General features: G+C 53.6%; 1 protein-coding gene across 1 annotated transcript in view; it reads left to right on the top strand.

Moving 5' to 3' along the window:
- Nucleotides 1–23,134, top strand: part of POLE (DNA polymerase epsilon, catalytic subunit) — a 45,578-nt gene that overhangs the window by 11,823 nt on the left and 10,621 nt on the right. Inside the window, exons 17-40 of the mRNA XM_047827787.1 lie at nt 4,291–4,419; nt 4,504–4,606; nt 4,698–4,844; nt 5,242–5,387; nt 7,673–7,821; nt 8,742–8,834; nt 9,030–9,174; nt 11,876–12,033; nt 12,400–12,595; nt 13,677–13,891; nt 16,441–16,543; nt 16,959–17,039; nt 17,160–17,282; nt 18,037–18,249; nt 18,501–18,710; nt 18,915–19,058; nt 20,274–20,414; nt 20,579–20,732; nt 20,814–20,920; nt 21,080–21,256; nt 21,339–21,562; nt 21,657–21,877; nt 22,166–22,370; nt 22,796–22,969. Of these exons, the coding sequence (XP_047683743.1) occupies nt 4,291–4,419; nt 4,504–4,606; nt 4,698–4,844; nt 5,242–5,387; nt 7,673–7,821; nt 8,742–8,834; nt 9,030–9,174; nt 11,876–12,033; nt 12,400–12,595; nt 13,677–13,891; nt 16,441–16,543; nt 16,959–17,039; nt 17,160–17,282; nt 18,037–18,249; nt 18,501–18,710; nt 18,915–19,058; nt 20,274–20,414; nt 20,579–20,732; nt 20,814–20,920; nt 21,080–21,256; nt 21,339–21,562; nt 21,657–21,877; nt 22,166–22,370; nt 22,796–22,969 (3,758 nt within the window). The remainder of the gene's footprint in view (nt 1–4,290; nt 4,420–4,503; nt 4,607–4,697; nt 4,845–5,241; nt 5,388–7,672; nt 7,822–8,741; nt 8,835–9,029; nt 9,175–11,875; nt 12,034–12,399; nt 12,596–13,676; nt 13,892–16,440; nt 16,544–16,958; nt 17,040–17,159; nt 17,283–18,036; nt 18,250–18,500; nt 18,711–18,914; nt 19,059–20,273; nt 20,415–20,578; nt 20,733–20,813; nt 20,921–21,079; nt 21,257–21,338; nt 21,563–21,656; nt 21,878–22,165; nt 22,371–22,795; nt 22,970–23,134) is intronic.

The raw sequence follows: 23,134 nt of genomic DNA on the forward strand, positions 1-23,134 counted from the left end.
GTGGGTCTGTCAGTTAAGCATGTGACTCTTGATTTTAGCTCGGGTCATGATCTTGACGTTGTGAGATGGAGACCCGCATCAGGCTCCACGCTCAGGGCAGAGATTCTCTCCTCGTCCTCCCCGTCTCTCCTCTGTGTCTGTCTCTCTCTAAGAAATGTCTCAGAACAGACTCAATAGGCAGAATTCGAATAAGAATGTGGTTACAGGGGCGCCTGGGTGGCTCAGTCAGTTAAGTATCCAACTCTTAATAGATTCTTGATATCAGTTCAGGTCACGAACTCATGGTCCTGAGATCAAGCCACACGCTGGGCTCTGTGCTGGGCGTGGAGCCTGCTTAAGATTCTCCCTCTCCCTCTGCCCCTCCCCTGCTTGTGCTCTCTGGTCTCTCACACGTGAGAAAGCTGTGTTTGTACACTGTAAAGTGCTGTGCAGTTGTTGTTAGCTTCAGCTACCATACACTTTAAGAACTAAGAACAACCTGGGGGCGCCTGGGTGGCTCAGTCGCTTAAGCATCCGACCTCGGCTCAGGTCATGATCTCACGGCTCTTGAGTTCAGGCCCCACGTTGGGCTCTGTGCTGACAGCTCGGAGCCTGGAGCCTGCTTCAGATTCTGTGTCTCCCTCTCTCTCTGCCCCTCCCCTGCTCACACTCTGTCTCTGTCTCAAAAACAAATAATATTAAAAAAACTTAAAAAAAGGAACTAAGAACAATCTATAAGAGTGGCTAGGCTAAAGAACAAATGTGAGTTAACGCCTTAGAAGGAACACACTTTCAACTTGAAGAAACAGTGAAATGAGTGAGAACAAAGATATGCTGATTGGAGGGACTCTAGACACCCTGGTGAATCCAGCAGTAGGCTCCTAGAGGACGGAGTATGGCTCCTTCGAGGTTTCTAAAGTGTGTTCTAGAGGGCACTGGACTCATCTCTTTGTTCCCGAGGGACCATCTCATCCCGAGGATGCTGATGGGAGGTGCCAGCCGGGGATCTCGGCAGCGCAGGTGTGTTCCGTGGGAACTGTGTCTCCCTCCCCTCTTACCTGGACTGTCTCCGTGGGCCTCCTCATTGGCATTTCAGGACCTGCCTCAGGGTGGAGAAGGATGGAGTGATTATTCAAATGATTGATTTGCTTAAAATTCAACTAGGAACAAATATTAATACTTCTGGTGTTTTCTGTTGTATATGATAAGCATTCTTCCTTTTAGTCATTGTTGCTGTATAATTTTTGGTGTGTTTTTTTATTTTGACTACTTTGGAGGTTTTCTTTTTTTTTTTTTTTTTTTACTTTGGAGGGTTTTAAGGAATGTTTTGTTGTTGTGTTTTGTTTTTTGAGAGAGAGCTTGCAGGGGTAGGGGTGCAGAGAGAGAGAGAATCCCAAGCAGGCTCCACACACAGCGCAGAGCCTGACGCGGGGCTTGATCTCCCGACCGTGAGATCATGACCTGAGCTGAAATGAAGAGTCGAATGATGCTTAACTGAGCCACCCAGGCGCCCCTTAAGGAGTTTAATACTAAAGGCAATTTTTCATTCAAATGATTTTTCTAATATGACTTCCAAATTTAACATATTTCATTAAAAAAAAAAAAGATGGCTACTCTCCTGGTTAGTCTTCGTATTTATTCAGATGTTTTTTAGTTTTCTCTATTCTTTTTTAAGCATTTTTTTTTTAATGTTCATTATCTTTGAGAGGAGAGAGAGCAGGGGAGGTGCAGAGAGAGGGGTAGATACAGAATCCAAAGCAGATTCCAGGCTCTGAGCTGTCAGTACAGAGCCCGATGTGGGGCTTGAACCCACAAACCATGAGATCATGACCTGAGCTGAAGTCGGACGCTTAACCAAGTGAGCCACCCAGGCACCCCTGGTTTTCTCTATTCTTAAATGTCTATAACAGACGTTGGCAAACTATAGCCCATGAAGCCTGTGTAACCAGCAAGCTAAGAATAGCTTTTACATTTTAAAGATGTTATAAAAAAAGATTGTGACAGATTGTGTGGCCACAAAACCTAAATTAAGATATTTATTATCTGGTCCCATCCAGAGGTTTCCTGAGTCATTAGATTAACTTCTAAATATACTAATTCTCCAGTTCTGATGTGTATGTTTTGTGCAGAATGAACTTACCAGATAAGTACATATGAATGTTATGATGTAATCAGGTATTAGTTTTGGGAGAGTGAATATATCACCATTAGAAGACAGTTAGTTTTAGGGGCACCAGGGTGGCTCAGTTGGTTAAGCATCCGACTTCGGCTCAGTTCTGATCATCGTTTGTGAGTTTTAGCCCCACATCAGGCTCTGTGCTGACAGCTCGGAGCCTGGAGCCTGCTTCTGCGTCTGTGTCTCCCTCTCTCTCTGCCCCTCACCCACTCGTGTTCTGTCTCCCTCTCTTTCTGATCCTCCTCCACTCGCACTCTGTGTCTCTCTCTCAAAAATAAACATTAAGGGGCGCCTGGGTGGCGCAGTCGGTTAAGCGTCCGACTTCAGCCAGGTCACGATCTCGCGGTCCGTGAGTTCGAGCCCCGCGTCGGGCTCTGGGCTGATGGCTCAGAGCCTGGAGCCTGTTTCCGATTCTGTGTCTCCCTCTCTCTCTGCCCCTCCCCCGTTCATGCTCTGTCTCTCTCTGTCCCAAAAATAAATAAACGTTGAAAAAAAAAAAAAAATTAAAAAAAAAAAAAAAACATTAAAAAAAAAAAAAAAGAAGTGGACTCTTTCTCTCCCTGTTTTATTTAGGGCTTGGTCTTTAGTATTTTTAATTGTGCTAGTTTCCCCACGTTTACTCTGGGAGGCTTATTCTCTCGGGTTCTCGGCCTCCTCCCCCTGTGTCTGCCGTTGGTCATGGGGGTGTTTCTTCCCATGCTCTGTGATTTTGGGATGTGAATTTGTATTCAGCAGGGAGTCTCCTGCAGCCCTTTAGGGGCCATCAGTTACTTTGATGGTTGTTTGTGGCCGGGGTCCCTTGTCACCTGGTTCCTGGGCCGGAGGGTTCCCAGATCCAGTGGAGTGTAATGTAAACCCCACACTTATTAGAGGGACTAGCCTGCGGTGCCAGATGTGCAGCCCAGAGGAGATGTGATTTTGATGAGCAGACTTGTAGTTTATTCTTTCACAGAGGTGGCCTTTGTTGGTCCTGCCTTTTTGGGGGGGTTCTGTATCGTCCCCCTGTTGTGTGCAGGCTTCCTGTCCCTGAGGAGGCACGAGAACCGTGCGGGAGTGCACACACCCTGGGCCAAGGCAGCCGACCTCAGAAAGGCCTGCTCGTGAGGCCGGGAGCTCGGGTCTCAGGAGGGAGGTTTCTCTCCTTTCTCGGACAGGAGTCCCTCCTGAACCTCGCTCACTCGTGCAGACCCTTGTTCACACGGAGCATTGCCCTCCTGGGAGTGTGGTTTGGGTGTGTGTGGGCCAAGGTGCCCAGGTGCCCAGTGCTCAGTGAACACTCGGCACTGGGTCCATGAGCAAGATGGCATCAGGCACATGTCCCGGTTTGATGCCGGGAGAATTAAGCTCATCCCAGCTTGAGCCTGACCTCCTCCTGACCTTGCCCCAATGCCTTTCCCCTTTGCTGATTGAGTTCTGTGTCTTTGCACTGCGAGTCACGGCACCTGGGAGTGGTCCTAGAGACCCCGACCCAGAGCCTGGCCTCTGCCAGACCACTGCTGATGTAGCTCTCTGCTCTGGTTTTGAGTCTACTCTTCACTCTTGCCCTCTGGGGTAACTTAGAAACTCAGTTCTGCATTTACAGGGATAGTCCTCATATTTCATGCAGGATATCTAGGTGTTAGGTACCAGGAGGGTTTTTTTAGATAACAGTTTAACCTCTGGCTGGAAACAAATCTGATTCATCGGTTTGTAAAGTAATGCTGGGGACCATCTAGCACCGAGGTTCAGAGTGTGGCGTTTGGGCTAAGGGCGCCTCTGCTTGAGCCCCTGCTAAGCTCTTGAGCCTCTCATGTGTCAGGTGAGGGGCTGCTGAGGCAGGGATATCACATGCCCACACTGTGCGTGCACACAGGGCACCCAGGAAGGGTGCTGTTGATACTCGAGCTGGGTCTTACACCTTGCTGGTGGGTGGGCCCTGCCATCTGAGGCCACAGTCTTTCAGTTTTCTCCCAGTCCCAAAAGGTCCTCTGGAGTGGAGGCTGCTGCTTCCCGAGATGCTGTGCTCCTTAGGGTTCTTTCCTTGTGAGGCTCCTGTACCTCCCGGACCTAGCATTGGTGGCCAGCGTCTGCTGTCCTTCTGGGACCCACGTGCTTGCTTTGTTACTGTCTATACAGTCTTTCTCCTTTCTCCATAGGTGTGTGATCAGATTAAGACCAAGCTCACCTCCCTGAAAGATGTCCCAAACAGAATCGAGTGTCCCCTTATCTACCACCTGGATGTGGGGGCCATGTACCCCAACATCATCCTGACGAACCGCCTGCAGGTGAGACGGATTCCCCTGTCAGAATCGAGCTCTTTTCTGCCCAAATACTAACTGCTGCCCTCCCCCCACCCTCCCCACCCCCAGCCCTCTGCCGTGGTGGACGAGGCCACCTGTGCTGCCTGTGACTTCAACAAGCCTGGAGCAGACTGCCAGAGGAAGATGGCCTGGCAGTGGAGGGGCGAGTTCAGTGAGTGCGACCCAGGGGCAGGGGCCGGGTGGCTCAGCAGGCAGCGGGTGCATAGGTCTCTGTCTCAGACTCTCCTCTGTCGCCCTCCTAGTGCCAGCCAGTCGCAGCGAGTACCATCGGATCCAGCACCAGCTGGAGTCAGAGAAGTTCCCTCCCTTGACTGCAGAGGGCCCAGCCCGGGCCTTTCACGAGCTGTCCCGCGAGGAGCAGGCTAAATATGAGAAGCGGAGGCTGTCAGGTGAGCGGTTTCCAAACACTGTGGTTCCTCTGACTTGGGCCTTTCTGGTATGTCACAGCTTGATGTCATCTAAACTAGATGTTGCACTGGATGAGAGAGGAGATCACTGTGAACTGTCTCTTCCTAGCCTCCCTTTCCTTATTTCTCCCTCAGTGAATGTTCGGATGATGAATTCTGCTTCCCGGGCTCTTGCCGAATTTGGCCCGTTCACACGGGGCTGTCCTTTGATAGGATAAACCAACACTGTCTCTCTGAGTTTCGTGCTCCTCCGTACTGACCTGGGAAGCTTCATTTGTTGGTGTTGGCCTTATCCTGACTTCCTTTGGCTACGTACAGGTGGCCCGGCTATCTCCTGTTTGGGGTCTCACATGCTTCCCTGCTCTCGATTGTGCCGCAGATTACTGCCGGAAGGCCTACAAGAAGATCCACGTGACCAGGGTGGAGGAGCGCCTCACCACCATCTGCCAGCGGGAGAACTCCTTCTATGTGGACACGGTGCGCGCCTTCCGGGACAGGCGCTATGAGTTCAAGGGTCTCCACAAGGCGAGTCTGACCTTTGTGAAGTGAGAACAGTCTAGTTTCTGAGATGAGATTCCTTGCTTGGTGCTGTCTGGACAGTCATGACTTCTCCAGTTAGGATTTGCGGCTTCCAGCCTCACGCGTTTGGAAAGTAATTGAATGCACAGTTTTGAGTTTGTTTGTTTCTTGTTTTTAAGTAGGCTTCATGCCCAGTGTGGAGCCCAGCGAGGGGCCCGAACTCGTGACCTGGAGACCAAGACCTAGGATGAGCTCAAGAGTCGGACACATAACCAACTGAGCCACCCAGGCGCCCCTCGGTTATTTTTAGTTTTGAGGATTTAAGGGCCTGAGGCCTTGAAACTATTTTGAATGATTGCTTTTGAAATATTTATTTAGAGCAGGGATCAGCTGACTATGGGTGGGCAGACTTTTTATAAATAAAATTTGATAGGAACGGAGCTGTGTCCGCTGCAGCAGGGAGGTGAGCAGCGGAGCCGAAGCGGAGGCTGCATGAGCACGGTATTGGCCATATGGCCGTAGTTTGCCAGCCTCCGATGGGGACAGATTCGGGTGATTTACTGGCCTGGCTCATCCAGGAGGATCAGGGAAGACACACCACCTCAGTTGTCATGACAAGTCGTAGCTTTATGCTTAAGCAAATGGGGTTGTTTTCCCTGAAAGACCTTCCTTCATTGTTGGACTCAGTAAGGTCCCTGCTCTGATAGACTTTATCACTGTAAAAGATACGCGACATAAAACCTAACGTTTTTTTGTTTTGTTTTTTTTTAATTTTTTTTTTTAACATTTATTTATTTTTGAGACAGAGAGAGACAGAGCATGAACGGGGGAGGGGCAGAGAGAGGGAGACCCAGAATCCGAAACAGGCTCCAGGCTCTGAGCTGTCGGCACAGAGCCCGACGCGGGGCTCGAACCCACGGACCGTGCGATCATGACCTGAGCCGAAGTCGGCGCTTAACCGACTGAGCCACCCAGGCGCCCCTAAAACCTAACGTTTTTAAGTGCACGGTTCTGTGGCGTTGGGTACGTTCACACTGTTATGCAGCCACCACCCCTGGCCCTTGCCAGAACTCTTCATCTCGCAGAACTAAAACTCGGCACCATTTAACCACAAGCCCCCCATCCCACTTTCGGTCTCTGAGTCCAGCTCCTCTAGGCCCTCACGGAAGTGGAGTCACGCGGTGTTTGTCTCTTATGACGGCTCCTTTCCCTTCGTGTCGTGTCCTCCGGGTTCATCCGTGTAGTCGCGGGTGTCAGAATCTCCTGTCGGGGGCTGAATGGTACTCCGTTGTGTGTATGCACCACATTGTGTGCATCCGCCCCTTGTCCACGGACACCGGGTTGCTTCCATGGTTTGGCCACTGTGAAGAATGCCGCTGTGAACGTGGGTGTGCAAATCTCTTGAAGTCCCTGATGTCATTCTTTTGAGTGTGCACCCAGACAGGATTGCTGGGTCATGTGCTAATTCCGTTTTTAACCTTTTGAGGAACTGCTATACCATTTCATGTTAATTAACTATTAAGTTACTTATTCTCTCTCTCTCTCTCTTCAGACAAGCACTAAAGTGTCTGTCTTGTTCTTCAGAGTCTACACAATACCTGGCACGTAGTAGGCATTCAACAAATATCTGAATTGTTTCTTTCTTTATATTACTTTATTTTTTTTAGAAAGAGCGCGCACGCAGGAGAGGGGCAGAGAGAGACAATCTTAAGCAGCCTCCATACTCAGTGAGGAGCCCAACACAGGCTCTGTCCCACAACCCTGGCATCATGACCTGAGCTGAAATCAAGAGTTGGACACTTGGGGCGCCTGGGTGGCCCAGCCAGTTAAGCGTCCGACTTCGGCTCAGGTCAGGGTCTCATGGTTTGTGGGTTTGAGCCCCGTGTCGGGCTCTGTGCTGGCAGCTCAGAGCCTGGAGCCTCCATCAGATTCTGTGTCTCCCTCTCGCTCTGCCCCTCCCCAACTTGTGTGCTTGTGCACGCGCTGTCGCTCTGTTTCTCAAAAATAAACATTAAAAAAAAAAAAAAGAAAGAAACCATGTGCTGGAGTCTCTAGGGGGTCGGTCACGATGTCTGCCCTGTTCATCCGGCTGTGCCACTAGAGAGAACGGGATAAGGAAACGTGGCAGAGCATCAACAGTTGTTTTTCCGGATGTGTCTATGGTCTTCACTTGTATTGGATTTTGAAGGTTTCTGTAGGTTTGACATTTTCACAGTATGAGAATGCCGGGCCGTGGACTGTAGACTGAGCTGGAGGAGCCGAGTTGGTGATCGGTGCGCGTGTGGTTCCAGGTGTGGAAGAAGAAGCTGTCTGCGGCCGTGGAGGTGGGCGACGCCGCCGAAGTGAAGCGCTGCAAGAACATGGAGGTCCTGTACGACTCCCTGCAGCTGGCACACAAGTGCATCCTGAACTCCTTCTACGGCTACGTCATGCGCAAAGGGTGGGCTCCCGGCCGAGGGCCTCACTCCGTGGAGCGCGGGGGAGAGCCGGGGCGGGCGCGGGGCTGCGGGCGTCCGGCTGCGCTGACCCAGAGCGTCTGGACTGCCAGGGATCGGTACCACAGACGTGTTGTCGGAATGTCTTGGGCTGGAGACGGTGATTTGGCAGTTTCCAGTGTGTTTATGCGACTTGGTGAATGGCATAACTTGGGGGCTGTAGAGGGTCTAGGCCGTCCTGAAAAAGCACCACGTGAGCCATGGGGGGTGTAAAGCTGTCTGAGAAGTCAGGATGGCCAGGAGTGGGGGGGTCTGAAAGCCAAGATGGATGCTCTTTCTGATGGAGATGTACAGCCAGGTGGGTGAGGGCCTTGGGGAGAGCAGGCTGTAGAGGCCTGGCCGCCGTGGGCAGGGTCGTGAGGAGCAGCAGCATGGAGGCTCTGGAGGAGAACGATGGGGTGCTGGGGTTTGTTGGGTTTGGATGAGGGGGAGGAAAGCGGGGCCGGGAGGGGCCGGCCTCTGGGCGCCCGACCTTGCGGGTGAGATCTGGTTTGGGGGCAACGAGGCGGGTGTCTGGCGGGGAGTTGAGGGTGTTTGTGGGCCTGTGCTTTCCCTGAGAAGTCGGAGGATGAGCGTCGGGTCTGGGAGATGGAGAAGGCACGAGGTGGAGCTGGGGACAGAGGGAGAGGGCTCGTGGGAGGGGGGGCGGGTCACGGGACCATCTGGGTGGGTACCGAGAGAGCATGCCGCCTCCAGCCCCACACCCTGAAGCAAGGCGGAGGAGTGTCCTCAGCACGGCCCCGTGCTGCCACGGTTCCTGCCCCACTTCAGACGTCCCCTCTGTGGTGTCCTCCTGACCTCCTCTAAGGACCCTTTGTGGGGAGCCCTACCCACCCCACCCCCAGGCTGTGACTGTCTTCCTCAGGGCTCGCTGGTACTCCATGGAAATGGCAGGCATTGTCTGCTTCACGGGAGCCAACATCATAACCCAGGCGCGGGAACTGATCGAGCAGATCGGGTGAGCGCTGTGCTCTGGTCAGCTGCCGGGAGTGGACAGCCTGGGGTGGGGGAAGGCTGGGGGGCACAGACGGGGAGTGCGCATGTGGGCATTGTGTTTTTGGGTCCACGGCCTGGAAGGGCCTTCACACTGGGTACTTCCTGCATGGAGGCCATGGTCCAGCATCCACGTGGCCTCGTTTCTCTCTTTCTAAAGGAGGCCCTTAGAGCTGGACACAGACGGAATATGGTGCGTCCTGCCCAACAGCTTCCCTGAAAACTTTGTCATCAAGACGACCAGTGTAAAAAAACCCAAGGTGACCATCTCCTACCCTGGGGCCATGTTAAACATCATGGTCAAGGTGAGCCTGGGTCTCCAGGGAGGGCCTGCTGTCTCTGGGCCTGGGTTCTTAACGTCTCTACTCTGATGGGGATTTGGAGGGGGGGGACTGCATCGGCTGTCACACTGGCACGTTCCCCTTCCTAACGTCACGTCACCCTGCTTGACGCTGTTCAGATTCTTCTGTAGCCTGAGGATCTATACAGAAAATGCTGTGCTCACACTCAAGTGAGTCTGTGTTCCCTGTAGGACAGCAGCAGACTATTTCGCTTTTAAGTTTGTATTTTGAAGTAACTTCAGATCTACAGAAAAGTTTTAAAAGTAAAACGCAATTTGTATATATGCTTCAGCCTCTTTCCTCTAACGTTAGTTCACATATATAAACCGTGGCACGCTTATCAGAACTAAGAAGTTCACGTTGGCGCAGCCCCATAACCAAGCCACAGTCTTTGTTTGGATTTCCCGGTTTCTCCAGGGCTCCTGTCTTCTTAGTCCCCCCAGGCTGGCAGCTCCCTGTCTTCAGTAAGCCCTGCTCAGGTGTCTTGTTGGCTGCCCCTCATTTGGGTTTGTTGTTTCTTATCATGTTTGTTGTATCTTATCAAAAGAGATTATTTGCATTTTTTAAGGCATGCTAGCGAGATGACCCGTGTTTCATTCTTTGGCTGCATGGTGTCAGGGTCTGTGCTTCTGGTCACCGGGCACAGCTGCTGTCTCCCCGCCCTGTACTGCTGCTGGAGTGAGGCATCGAGCCTACGCCGGCGGGCAGGGGTGTCGGAGAGTCTGGCCATGTGTTAAAGCCACCAGAGCCTTGAAGAACCCTAGAGGAGATACTTGAGACCGTGCAGATGTCCTGTGTCTCCCTAATTTTCACTGGTTTGAGTGACAGTTGTTCTGCGATGACGTTCCCCAACGGTGGCTCCCGCTTTCCCACAGTCCTGGTACATTTATTGGAATCCCTCTGTAAGGAAGCGTATCACCCCTCTTTCCACTCAGCAGTTCTCTTCGTCGTCGATATTGGTTAGACTGGGTTACAACCCAGGCCTGCCCTGGTGTTTTGTGACTCAGCTCATTCCTCCTGGGCTGCTAGGGCCTCCTTCACATTTGCCTAAGTATTCCTGACACGTGTCCCTGGTCTGTGGTTCGGGTTCGGGGCATTTTTAATTTAATTTAATTTATTTCTTTAGCACTTTCTTACTTCTTGGTCCTGAAGACACTCTAGCCTCATCTTGGTTATCCTAGTCCTCACCCTGGAATCTGCCATTTCTCTGAGGAACCAGGTTCCTTTTATTGGAGAGGGTATTGGAAACCAAGGTCAAGTGCAGATGCTCATTGCTGCTGGGTGTAATTGCTTCTAGCTGTTCTCAGATTGAGCTAGGAGATATGTATATGCCTGATCGCCCTGTCCACGCATGCATCTAGGTTTATTTCTCTGCGTGTGCACTTTAAGTTTCTTTTTAATGTTTATTTTTGAGAGACAGAGACAGCATGAGCAGGAGAGGGCAGAGAGAGAGAGAGAGGGAGACCCAGAATTGGAAGCAGGCTCCAGGCTCCGAGCTGTCAGCACAGAGCCAGACGCGGGGCTCGAACCCACAAGCCGTGAAATCATGACCTGAGCCGAAGTCGGCCACTCACCTGACTGAGCCACCCAGGCGCCCCTGCGTGTGCCCTTTAAAGTACGAAATGCAAGGGGAGCCTGGACGGCTCAGTCAGGTGAGTGGCCGACTCTTGGTTTCGACTCAAGTCATGGTCCCGGGGTTGTGGGATCACACTCCACATTGGGCTATGCACTGGGCATGGAGCCTACTTAGGATTCTCTCTCCCTCTCCCTCTCCACCCCTTTTCCCCACTCACAATCTCTGTCACACGCACGTGCGCGCGCGCGCTCTCTCTCTCTCTCTCAAAACATTTAAAAAACATACGTATGTACGTAAAGGACATGAGTCCACATCTATATGTCCAGCCCCAATCTAGTCCCCTTTCCGTTAGTCACTTCTTTCTCTTGCAGTGAGAAGCCTGTCCCTCATTTTCTCAATATGTTTATTTGTTCACTAGCGTGTGTGTAAAATTGTAAAACGGCTTCAGGATCGTGCCGCCGTGTGCCGTAAACTTAACCGACTACGGCACAGTGTGTGTGTATAGTTGCTACTGTCTTTAGTCTGTATTACCTCGTCACAACCAGGTTTGCCAAAGTGACTGAAGCCGGCCCTTCAGTGGGATTGTTTGTCCCAGTCTGCAGTTTCCCTTGGGGTTGCCCGACATCCTGGTTGGATGCTTTTTAATTTGCTTACAGTAAAATTCACGCTTCGTAGAGTGCAGTTCTGTGGGTTTTGAGCCACACAGGGTCCTGTTTCCACCACCGCAGAGAACATGGAAAAGTTCCACCCCTCAGAAGTTCCCGAGTGCTGCCTCTATCACCAGCCTTTCTCCCTCTCTTCCCCTAGACCCTGGCTACCTAGTGTGTTCCTTTGCAACGCTAATTCTGCCTTTTCCAGAATGTCCTGTGAATGGAAACAAGGTGTATAAGCTTCTGGGCTTGGCAGAATGTGTTTGGGTTCATCCACTTCTGACACGTGTCACAACTCGGCCTCTTTCTCTGGCTGAGTGGTGTCCACTGTATGGAACAACCCCAGTTTGTTGGTCTGGTCAGTCCTCACAGGCAACTGGTCACTTCGAGGTTTGGATGGTCAGGAGTGAAGCTGCCTCCACTTCCTCTTGTTTTGCAGGAAGGCTTCACCAATGATCAGTACCAGGAGCTGACTGAGCCAGCCTCGCTCACCTATGTCACCCGCTCAGAGAACAGCATCTTTTTTGAGGTTGATGGACCCTACCTTGCCATGATCCTTCCAGCCTCCAAGGAAGAGGGCAAGAAACTGAAGAAGAGGTAGGAATCGCACAGCCTTTGTGCTTGGGGAGAAAATGAATGAGATTTAACAACCCATCCGGGAAGTGGACCAGGAGGCCAGATGGGACTACTTCTGTTTCTTGACCTTTTTGTTTCAGTATGGAAAGCTGTTGCCAACACAGATCCCGCCATCTCTGCTCTCCACCTGCTAGATTCTCGTTCTACAGGCTGCAGCCTCTTATGTTGTTTTTATGTCAGAAATATGAACCTCAGGGTGGGGAGATGTTTGCTGCCTAGTACATGCTGGAGGGGAGGGTTGGACGGAGAAGGGGAAGGTGGAGAGCCAGTGACTAACAGCCAGCATCCCAGGCCCCCATTCACCGCTGGGCTCGCCTATGATTCCAGATATGCTGTCTTCAACGAGGACGGTTCCCTGGCTGAGCTAAAGGGCTTCGAGATCAAACGCCGGGGGGAGCTGCAGCTGATTAAAATCTTCCAGTCCTCAGTGTTTGAGGCCTTCCTCAAGGGCAGCACCCTAGAAGAAGTGTATGGCTCCGTCGCCAAGGTGGCTGACTACTGGCTGGACGTGCTGTACAGTAAGGTGAGCCGCTCTCCACCTGGCCGTGAGGGTCCTGCAGGCTCCTGGCGAACCGGGTGAGTCAGGGCTGATTCTGATGAAACAGGACTTCATAGTCGGTGCCTCTCAGTCCCTCTCGGTCGGACCCTGTGCCCAGTGACAGAATTCCAGGAAGGAGGCACCTAGCATAGTGAAAGTATTTGTAAGAGAAAACTTTACCAGTGATCCCATCAGCTTCTTTGATTTTTTTTTTTTACTTTGTAGGCCCTGTTAATGAATATGCAATTTCTACAATTTAAATGACAGTGTTGGCTTACCTTGCAACATACCTTCTCATGGGATCTATCATTATTTGTTACTCTTTAGTCTGTGTTTGTCAAGTTTGCACTACTTAATTTAATCTGTAAATGTTGGGTATCATATAGGCTTTTTTCACTATTTTAATGTTTTCTAAGCGAAAGGAATACTGGGATGGATATTCTAGAACTTTTCTGGCTTCCTTTGCTTTGTGGGCTGCTGCAGCTTGAGGCATATTGTCTTGTTCTGTAGAGTTGGCCCATACATGAGAGTAAGCACCAAGAGAGAAAAACACACGAAACAGGATCCAAACAAATCTTCCAGGATGTCAGGGCTGGGGTGTCAGGGATGTGTGCACATGGGACAGCAGGGCCGGGGGGTCAGGGGTGCATGTGCACAGGTACAGATACAGCTATTTGTCCTCAGACTGCTCCGGCTCCTCCCTTCTTAGTCCCGTGGCTCTCCAGGGGGCTAGTGTCTCTCCTGTTTCCCGGCTCCTCCTTTCCCTAGTTTTCTTTTTGTTTTAGGAGAAAAATATCACTAATTCTGTCTTTCCTCTTTTTCTGTTAACTTTGGTGTCAGTAGCTCAGTAAATGTCTTTTAATGTTTTCCACATAGTTCGACAAAATGGAATTTAAGGTTTTGTGTGTGGATTTGTGGCGTTGCTACTCACTGGCATGAGACAACCGTGTTGTACCGCTGCCTTCAGCCCATCAGGCTGGAGAAGCTCGCTACTCGGGGGAGATGTCCCAGTGAGCTTGGGAGAGCGCTCTGTTCCTTCTGTGTGATCTGCTCGTTGCCTCTCCAGGCCGCGAACATGCCTGATTCTGAGCTGTTTGAGCTGATATCTGAGAACCGCTCCATGTCTCGGAAGCTGGAAGATTATGGGGAGCAGAAGTCCACGTCTATCAGCACAGCCAAGCGCCTGGCTGAGTTCCTGGGGGATCAGATGGTGAAGGACGCGGGGCTGAGCTGCCGCTACATCATCTCCCGGAAGCCCGAGGGCTCTCCAGTCACAGAGAGGTAAGGGTTTCTGGGGTTAAGGAAGGGATTCCGTACGGTCTTGGATGTTCGGGTTGGAAGCTTGAGTCTGTTATGGGACCTCGGTCCCTTTGTAGCGATGTCAGCTTCCTTGTAAAGAGCAGGATGGTCAGGAGTGGAAGACAGGGACTGGGCTTTGGTCCCCTGCAGAACCTGGGTTGTGGGGGCCTAGACTGAGGGTGCCCTGTCAGTCAGCAGGCACAGAGATGTGAGAGTGTATTGGAGCGGGGGTTGCTATGATGGGAGCCACCACAGAGTTCGGTTGAGGTCTAGGGCAGGCCCTGGATCACTCACACCCTTGAGGAGACCATTGTCACCCTGGCTGGAGAGGTCTTTCTGGCGAGCTGCACAGAATGCTCTAGCATCCGAGGCTCCATGGCACTGCCAATGCTGCAGCCTCAGCTCTCTTTACCGACAGACAGAAATGTCTTCCAGCTTCTGAAACACGTTCAGCGTGACAGCAAAGGGTTCTGTCGGACGGCATCTTCCACTCCCGACTACGGAATCTTCGGGGTCAGCAGTGGTTCTCCTGTCACCCTGTCGCTCATCAGGCTGCTTGAACTGTGCAGGGACCGTGTGAATGGAACAGGAAAAAACTGTGTTGGGGGCATGGATTTCTAGAACAATAGGTTTTCTTCCTGCGAACCATTGTATAACCGTGGCAGAATTTCCCACCGAGAGCTCAGGGACTAGAAGTGGTTCCGCGGACAAGCCTTGAGAACAGCGGGCAGATGGAGGAAGTGCTAAGCACCAACAAGAGAAAACGTTTCAAAGATGGCCACAGCAGTGCTTCCGTGACCGTTTGTGACAGGGCCTCGTTCCTCCCATGACGCTCCTTCCCTTGCACAGAGTCTGGGCAGTCCTGTGACTTGCTGCGGCCTGTGCAATGTGGCAGAAGTGAACCCTGGTTGCAGGAGGCCTCATGCTTCTGCTCTTGCCCTTTGGCTGCCTGGTCAGCCTGCTGGGGGCTGGGGGTCCCTTGCGGAGGCAGCACCAGGTAACTGCAGCAGCTGCCACACCTGCCGGGGAGGCCACAGCGGCCACACAAGTGACCCCGGGCAGAACCACCTCAATCATAGGCTCATAAGCCAAAACAGTTACTGTTTTGATCCATGGAGTTTGAGGTGGTTTGTAGTATAGCAGTAGGTAACTGCTAAAGCTAGACACGTCAGTAATCCGCGTTTTCACCTACGCTAGGAAGGTCTGGAGTGGAGGGGGTGGGGAGCAAATGAATGAAACACAGCAAATATTTCCTTAAAAAGAAATTCCCAGAGTTCTAACAAAAGAGGGAATTTGGTGTAAGGCTAAAACAGATTACATGGAGAGTAAAATGCAGAATTGTTGTGCATCATTAAGAAAATGGCAACACAGAAAGTAGGCAACTTCTGTGAACAGGCAATTTGCAAGTGAAGTTGATGGTCAGTGCATGTAAAGATGTGCAAATTCACTGTGACTGGGAAACAAGTGTGTTAATACCAGTCGTCCCACATGTACGCAGCGTGGTGACAGTCACTTTGGAGAAGCCAGCAGTGCATGATGCATTAGATGGTGCCTGGTTCCCCTCACAATTGGGCACGTGTGGGCATGTGTCCTGGGTGATTGCCCCTGTGGTTTACATTGTGTTTAATAGCAAGCGTTGGGAATGCCGTAGTGTCCCTCAATCAGAAAACGGGCAAATGTGTTTTTAGTGCAGTGAAATGCTATGCGGGCATTGGAACGATTGAATCGCAGCCGCGTGGTAAATGCGCGGGCTGGCACAGGCAGTCTGCTTCCATCTGAATAAAATTTACAGACGTGGACGACACTCTTGTTTGTTTACACGGACGGACGGACAAGAGTAGTATGGGAGCAGGCGTGGGATTGGTAGACGCCAAGACAGGGAGCATGCTTATCTCTGTGAGGACGGTCAGGATTGCTGCACAGGGCCTCACCCTTGTATCTGCTTTCTCAAATGTGAGGTAAAACGGCAAGGCATGAAGTTTGATAGGACGAGGTGATAGGTGCACAGGGGTTTGTTGTGTTCTAAGCTTCTTTGTGTTTATAAAATTCAGAGGAACGACTGCTTCCTCCAGTGAAAGGAGAGGTATTAACAGTTGCCCTGTTGCCTTGCCAGTGCCATGAAAACTGGCGCATTCTTTCAGGAAAGCAGATAGACCTTTCTGTATCTTACTCGATGAGTAACGTTTTAGAAATGTCTAATTACATGCACGCACACGGATGTGTAATTTAGGGGAGGGCTTTGGCAATAGCTCTGTTAACAGTGGTCAAACAACACAGACCAAACGGCCACCAGTGGGGGGATCGTGCATTAATCCGTGGTATTTTAATACAGTGAAGGATTACTTGGTTATTGAATACGATAAACATTAGATATTAGCTGTAGCTTATTCAAAACAACGTCATTAAATAAGAGAGGTTACAATCTAGGTTCTAAGTCCTTATTTCCATGTGAAATACATGTACGTGGTCAACGCTGTACAGAGTTAGAGAGATTTCCCGTGTTTGTGAGTTTTGTGCCTCTTTTCACCCAGGGCCATCCCACTCGCCATTTTCCAGGCAGAGCCCATGGTGAGGAAGCATTTTCTCCGGAAATGGCTTAAGAGTTCTTCCCTCCAAGACTTCGATATTCGGACAGTGAGTGCTGACTTCTGTACTGAGAAGTTTGGGAGGAGGACTCGACAGCACAGTATCCCCGACTCGGGTCATCGTTCTATCTGAGTCTCCACCCTCGATGCCCTCCTCTCTGTACACAGTGGGTGAGGAAGTAGTTCCACTTAAGGACAAAACCAGAAAAACTAGTGCCGGGCAGCGCTTAGATTCCGGTGCAGGGTTCTTGTGCTGGCTCAGCCAGCTACTAACTGTCATCCTGGGAGTCCTTTCTTTAAGTGTTCTGCCTCAGTTTCCTTCTCTGTGAAATGGGTACCTCTTGCCCCAGAATTTCTAGGTGGGATAAGTATGACACAGGAAGCATTCAGCGTGGTGCTCAGTATAGAGTGGAGCACGGGGCTGCTGCTGCTTTCTTCTTACGTTTCTCCTTGTGCGCACCCAGATCCTGGACTGGGACTACTACATTGAGCGGCTAGGGAGTGCCATACAGAAGATCATCACAATCCCTGCGGCCCTGCAGCAGGTGAGGCCCCGCCCATGCAGACAGGGCCTGATGTGGCTCAGAAGCCATGGAAACCTGGGCCTGGCCCCTACTAGCAGTCAGACAAGTGATCGGTAAGTGATTGGTGTCACCTTCTTGTAGGTGAAGAACCCGGTGCCACGCGTCAAGCACCCTGACTGGCTGCACAAGAAACTTCTGGAGAAGAATGACATCTGCAAGCAGAAGAAGATCAGTGAGCTTTTTGTCCTCGAAGGCCGGAGACAGGTAGTGGGCCCAGGGCCGCCGAGCCGTGCCCGTCAGGCCTCGTGGGGGCCCCATGCTACCCAGGCTTGGATGCTCCCATTCAAGTGTCTAGAGTGTTTCTTTTCTTTTCTTTCTTTCTAAAACTGTGTACCTGACAGACAACTCTTTCCACCTGGGGCGGGGGGGGGGGGGGGTCTTCTGGCATAGGAAGCCTTGGGCCTTCTGTCAGGGATAAGGACTGTTTTCTGTATGAATAGAGCAGTAACTGGGCTCAGGGACTCAGTGCGTCAGTGTGCCTTGGGACTCCCGTTTTCTAAACTGTGAAGTAAAAACCTGTAGAAACACTAGACAGTACTAAACACAGTGTAATGAAGGGCTTAGCTGAAGTCAGGAGAGCCAAAAGAAAATTCTCAGCTGCTGGAAATGCAAAGTGAACTTTGTTTTTACTGTTGTTTTTTTCCCCACCCCCCAAAAGCACACTGTAAACTAGAGCACTGGGGGCTGGGAAAGAAAAGAGAGGACCTGTTCTCTGCAGTATTTTATTCTGTCTTATGAAAAGGAGTGAATCCCAGAGCAAACAAGGGAAAAATAGTCGTACTCGACTGATGTTTTCTATTTGACCTTTTCGCTATTAGAAATTGGAACCAGATCAATCAGTAGATGCACATCTTTGTGTACAAGTATCTTAGCCTATTCATTTGATCCCACATGTGTATTTCTAGAGGTGGAGTTTCCTGAGAGATTGTGGTGTTTTCAGTCTCCTGGGTCTTTGCAGGTGGGCGTGGCCCAGGCTCCAGAAGGCACCCAGAGCCTTGGTGCTCCGGACATGGAAGACCTCGGCCTGGCAAAGCCACCGCGCTCAGTGGTTCCTGTTGCCACCAGGAGGAAGCGCGTCCTCTGGGAGAGCCAGGGGGAGTCGCAGGACCTGGAGCTGACGGTGCCCTGGCAGGAGATCTTGGGGCCGCCTCCGGCCCTCGGGACCACGCAGGTGACACGTTGACGTGGCCGGTGGGAGGGGGCGGGGGCAGCAGCCTGGCCCGAGCTGTAGCTTGAGGTCTCCCGTGGAGTCTGCTGTGTAGCTCTGGGGCCCTGCATGGGTGAGAGGCGTCCTCACCAGAGACACCTGCGCTGAGAAGCTGTTTAATGCAGTTGCTGTGCAAGGCTGTTTCTGCTTTACCGCGTGCCCCTGGGTTGTGTTGACTGCCCCCTCTTCCTGACTTGCTTCACCGTCTGCCCTAGGAAGAGTGGCTGGTCTGGCTCCGATTCCACAAGAAGAAGTGGCAGCTGCAGGCCCGGCAGCGCCTGGGTCGCAAGAAGAGGCGGCGTCTGGAAGTGGCAGAGGGTGACCCTCGGCCTGGGGCTGTCCGCGACAGGCCTGCCACCGGGCTGGGGGGCTTCTTGCGAAGAGCCGCCCGCAGCATTTTGGACCTTCCGTGGCAGATTGTGCAGGTGCAGACTGCCATCAGTTTGGGGGGTGGGATGCCCCCCAAGGGCAGCATCACAGCCGATGGGAAGGGGTGTCTGGCCGGCTCACGATCCTGGGGACCCTCCGTTACTTTTGTGCCCTGTGATTGGGGCTGGTGCCGGAGAGCACTCAGGAGTGTGAGCACGGTTTGTGTCGAGGTGACACGTGGTCTGCTCTCTCCGTTCCAGATCAGTGAGACCAGCCAGGCCGGCTTGTTCAGGCTGTGGGCCGTCATCAGCAGTGACTTGTACTGCATCAGGCTGAACATCCCCCGCCAGTTCTATGTTAACCAGCGGGTGGCTAAAGCCGAGGAGGGGCCTTCATATCGCAAGGTACGGGGCAGCAGATGCTGCTGGTCGCTGTGGTCAGCTGTCTGCTCCGCCTCTGAGGTGGTGTCCCCGGCGATGAGGGAGCCACATAAAGGATGGGGCTTTGTGGACGCAAAAGCCTGGTGAGCTGTGACGCTGAGCCGGGTGTGCTGGAGCACCTTCTTGGGGTGCTGTGAGGAGTGAAACGGTGTCTGTGGAGCACCGGGCACAGAGCGAACGCTCAGGGGCTGGAGTTGCCGGTGTCCTGGGGGCGCCATCCTCTTACGTCCGATGTCTGTGTAGCAGGGGAGGGACGAGGGGGACGTGTGTCAGTGGCTGGAGTCTGTTTCCATAGGCGCTTCTCATGTCAGCAGCCTCCCTGGACAGACTTCTCACGCCTCAGGGTTCCCTTGGTGAAAGCGTGCGGTTCAGTGGCTTTCCGTGCGTCCCGTCCTGCAGCCCCTGCCACAGCCAGTCCTCGAGCGTTTTATCTCCCTCAGAACAAACTGGGACCCTTTGCAGATCGTCCCCTCCCCCGGCCCTGGCTCACCACCGTTCCCTTGACACCCGGGTTCTGCCTGTAGGTTAGCCTGTCGTGGAGTCCGGCTAGTTTAGTTCTGCCCGAAGCTCGTTTACTGAGGCTGTCGTGCGCATTTCTCAGTGGGTGCTGGGACGCGTGGAATGCGCTGACGTCTAGTTGCGACGAGATGTGGGAGTTTGTAACTGAGACTAGACTGCAGAGGCTTTCTGGAGAAGGTGGGACTCTGCCCCCACCAGGATTCAGGGGCGTGCGGCCCTGGAAAGGGCGGGGCGCGTGAAGGCGGAGAACAGATGGTCTGGGATTCCTGTCGCTTTCCTGGATGCGATGCCGCATTGTCACCTCGGAGAACACTTTTTCTGTGGGGAGGTTTTCCCTTTGGGTGCCCTGCTCTGCTCCGCTCTCTGGCTCCCCCACACCCGTCCTCTGACTGGCAGACAACAGGAAAATAACCTGGGGACACCTGCTCCCCTCACTGCCCCAAAGCTCCTCTGCTTTTCATAAGCCCCAGGCTGCTTTTTGAACCTACAGCCCCAGCTTCCAGGTTTAGTTTTACCTGTGAGGAGAGACGGGCTCTGAGGGGCTCACGTGTGGCTGCGGCTGCACAAGCCCTAGGACTATCTAAGGGATGCACGGAGTATGCGAGTTCAACAGACGTCACCGGTGAGCCTTGTGACCAGGCTGGCGCGCTGTTTCACCAGGTCAGTCGAGTGCTTCCTCGCTCCAACGTGGTCTACAACCTCTACGAGTACTCGGTGCCCGAGGACATGTATCAGGAACACGTCAACGAGATCAATACTGAATTGTCGGCCCCAGACATCGAGGGCGTGTACGAGACACAGGTGATCATCTTCCCAGCTGGATGGAATGGAGGAAGCAAAATTGCGTATGGCGTGGACGGGCTAGCAGCCCGGCTCTGGGCCGCCCTCCCGGTGAACTCCAGCAGCGTGTCTGCTGAGGACACGCGGGCAGTGGCCTCACCCTGCCCTGTCCACCCCTCTCCCAGGTTCCGTTATTGTTCCGGGCCCTGGTGCAGCTGGGCTGTGTGTGTGTGGTCAATAAACAGATGGTGAGACACCTTTCAGGCCGAGAAGCAGAAACCTTTGCTCTCGAGCACCTGGAGATGCGCTCTCTGGCCCAGTTCAGCTACTTGGAACCAGGTAGGACGTGTGCCCGCTGCCTTTGCCCGGCCCGGCCCGGCCTCCCACGCACGTCGGGGTGACGGCCGTGTTGCCCTGCAGGGAGCATCCGCCACCTCTACCTGTACCACCACGCGCAAGGCCACAAGGCGCTCTTTGGCCTGTTTGTGCCCTCCCAGCGCAGGGCGTCTGTGTTCGTGCTGGACACCGTGAGTTCCTGGCGAGGGGCTCAGGGAGGGACAGGCCCCTGGGCGGGACGGGCCTCTGCCCCCGGTGCCTGTGGTGATGGCTTTTGAAGTGGAGCCACAAAGGGGTTCCTGCGGCAGCACCTGCGTGGGGAGAGGGCTGACACGGCCCCCACTGTCCAGGTGCGAAGCAACCAGATGCCCAGCCTCAGCGCCCTGTACACCGCCGAGCACAGCCTCCTGATGGAGAAGGTGGGCCCCGAGCTCCTGCCTCCCCCCAAACACACTTTTGAAGTTCGGGCTGAAACCGACTTGAAAACCATCTGCAGAGCCATCCAGCGCTTCCTGCTGGCCTACAAGGTGAGTGGGGTGGGGCTTCTGTGTGTGAGCCCCTCCCCCCAACGCCCCTTCCCCGCCAGCCGCTTGCTTCCCTTACGTCCAGGAGGAGCGCCGTGGGCCCACACTCATCGCTGTTCAGTCCAACTGGGAGCTGAAGAGGCTGGCTGGCGAGGTGCCCGTCCTGGAGGACTTCCCGCTGGTGCCGGTCCGCGTGGCTGATAGGGTCAGCTATGGAGTCCTGGACTGGCAGCGCCTCGGTGCCCGGCGCATGATCCGCCACTACCTCAACCTGGACACCTGCCTGTCCCAGGCCTTCGAGATGAGCAGGTGAGGGGAGTGGAGGGCATTTCTCCGTTTCTGGGCTCTGGCTGTTCCCGGTTCGTCCGTCCCTTCCCTGGGGCTGACCCCGTGCCCTCTGCAGGTACTTCCACATCCCCATTGGGAACCTGCCCGAAGACATCTCCACCTTCGGCTCCGACCTCTTCTTTGCCCGCCACCTGCAGCGCCACAACCACCTGCTCTGGCTGTCCCCCACGGCGCGCCCTGACCTGGGCGGCAAGGAGGCCGACGACAATCGCCTCGTCATGGAGTTCGACGACCAGGCCAGCGTGGAGATCAACTGTCCGGGCTGCTACTCCACGCGTAGGTGCTTGAGGCACCGGGGGTCCCCGGCTGCTGGCGTTTCCGCCACGCGTTGCCATTCTGTGGTGGCGGGAACGCCCAGTGGCGGATGCCCCGCGCTCGGCCGTGACAGTGTGGGCACTGAGCCTGCAGCAGCATCCGTGGGTGTGGGACGAGCGGGGCTGGGCTCTTTAGTCGCTCAGTGACAGGCTTGTCGGCCAGCCCGGCTGCCCCGGGAGCGGTGTGTTTCCTGAGGTAGCACTTGCTGCAGTCGGCCCACGGGCACCACAGGGGTGTCTCTGTGTGCAGTGTGCGTGGAGCTGGACATCCAGAACCTGGCCGTCAACACCATCTTGCAGTCCCACCACATCAATGACATGGAAGGGGCTGACAGCGTGGGCATCAGCTTCGACGTGATCCAGCAGGCCTCCCTGGAGGACATGATCACCGGCAATCAGGCCGCCGGCACCCCGGCCAGCTACGATGAGACAGCCCTCTGCTCCAGCACGTTCAGGTGCCCTGAGAGCACAGCCTGGCCTTTTGTTCGTGTGCCCAGTCCTCTCCCTAGGCAGGATGGCTGGGCTTGGGGTTTAGAAGGAACATTAGAAACCTATTTATCCTCTGCCCTCGTTTTGGAAAACTAAGAGCTAAGACGTTGTCACCGGGCCTTCTCTCCCCCAGGGCGGCAGAACCAGCACCCCATATGGGACCAAGCTCTTTCCTCCAGTCGCTGGGCTTTGCTGCCCTCCGGGCACCATTCTGGCCCCTTCGTGTGGCCATTGGTGTGTTGTAGGCGTTGAGTGCAGAGTGAGGCCTGAGGGCGCACATGAGGGCCCAGCGATAGGGTTTGGACAGTGAGGAGAGGGGGCAGAGGTGACAGCACAACAGGGGGAAGCTGGTATCAGGGACGAAGGGCCACCCTCCATGCCTTTCTTCCAGGATCCTGAAGAGCATGGTGGTGGGCTGGGTGAAGGAGATCACACAGTACCGCAATATCTACGCTGACAACCAGGTGATGCACTTCTACCGCTGGCTCCGGTCCCCATCCTCGCTGCTGCACGACCCCGCCCTGCACCGCACGCTCCACAACATGATGAAGAAGCTCTTCCTGCAGTGAGTGCTGCCAGCGGCTTGCTCCAGGCCCTGCTGACCCCAGCCCCCTCCCCCCCCCCCCCCCCCCCCAGTCCCCAAATCCACAGGAATGGCCGGCCGACGCCCCGGGCTAGTGGTCCATGGCGGTAAAGGTCCCAGGGAGTGCTTAGCTGCTGTCCCAGCCTG

This window comes from Prionailurus viverrinus, chromosome D3 (assembly GCF_022837055.1).
Source record: "Prionailurus viverrinus isolate Anna chromosome D3, UM_Priviv_1.0, whole genome shotgun sequence".
Classification (NCBI taxonomy): domain Eukaryota; kingdom Metazoa; phylum Chordata; class Mammalia; order Carnivora; family Felidae; genus Prionailurus; species Prionailurus viverrinus.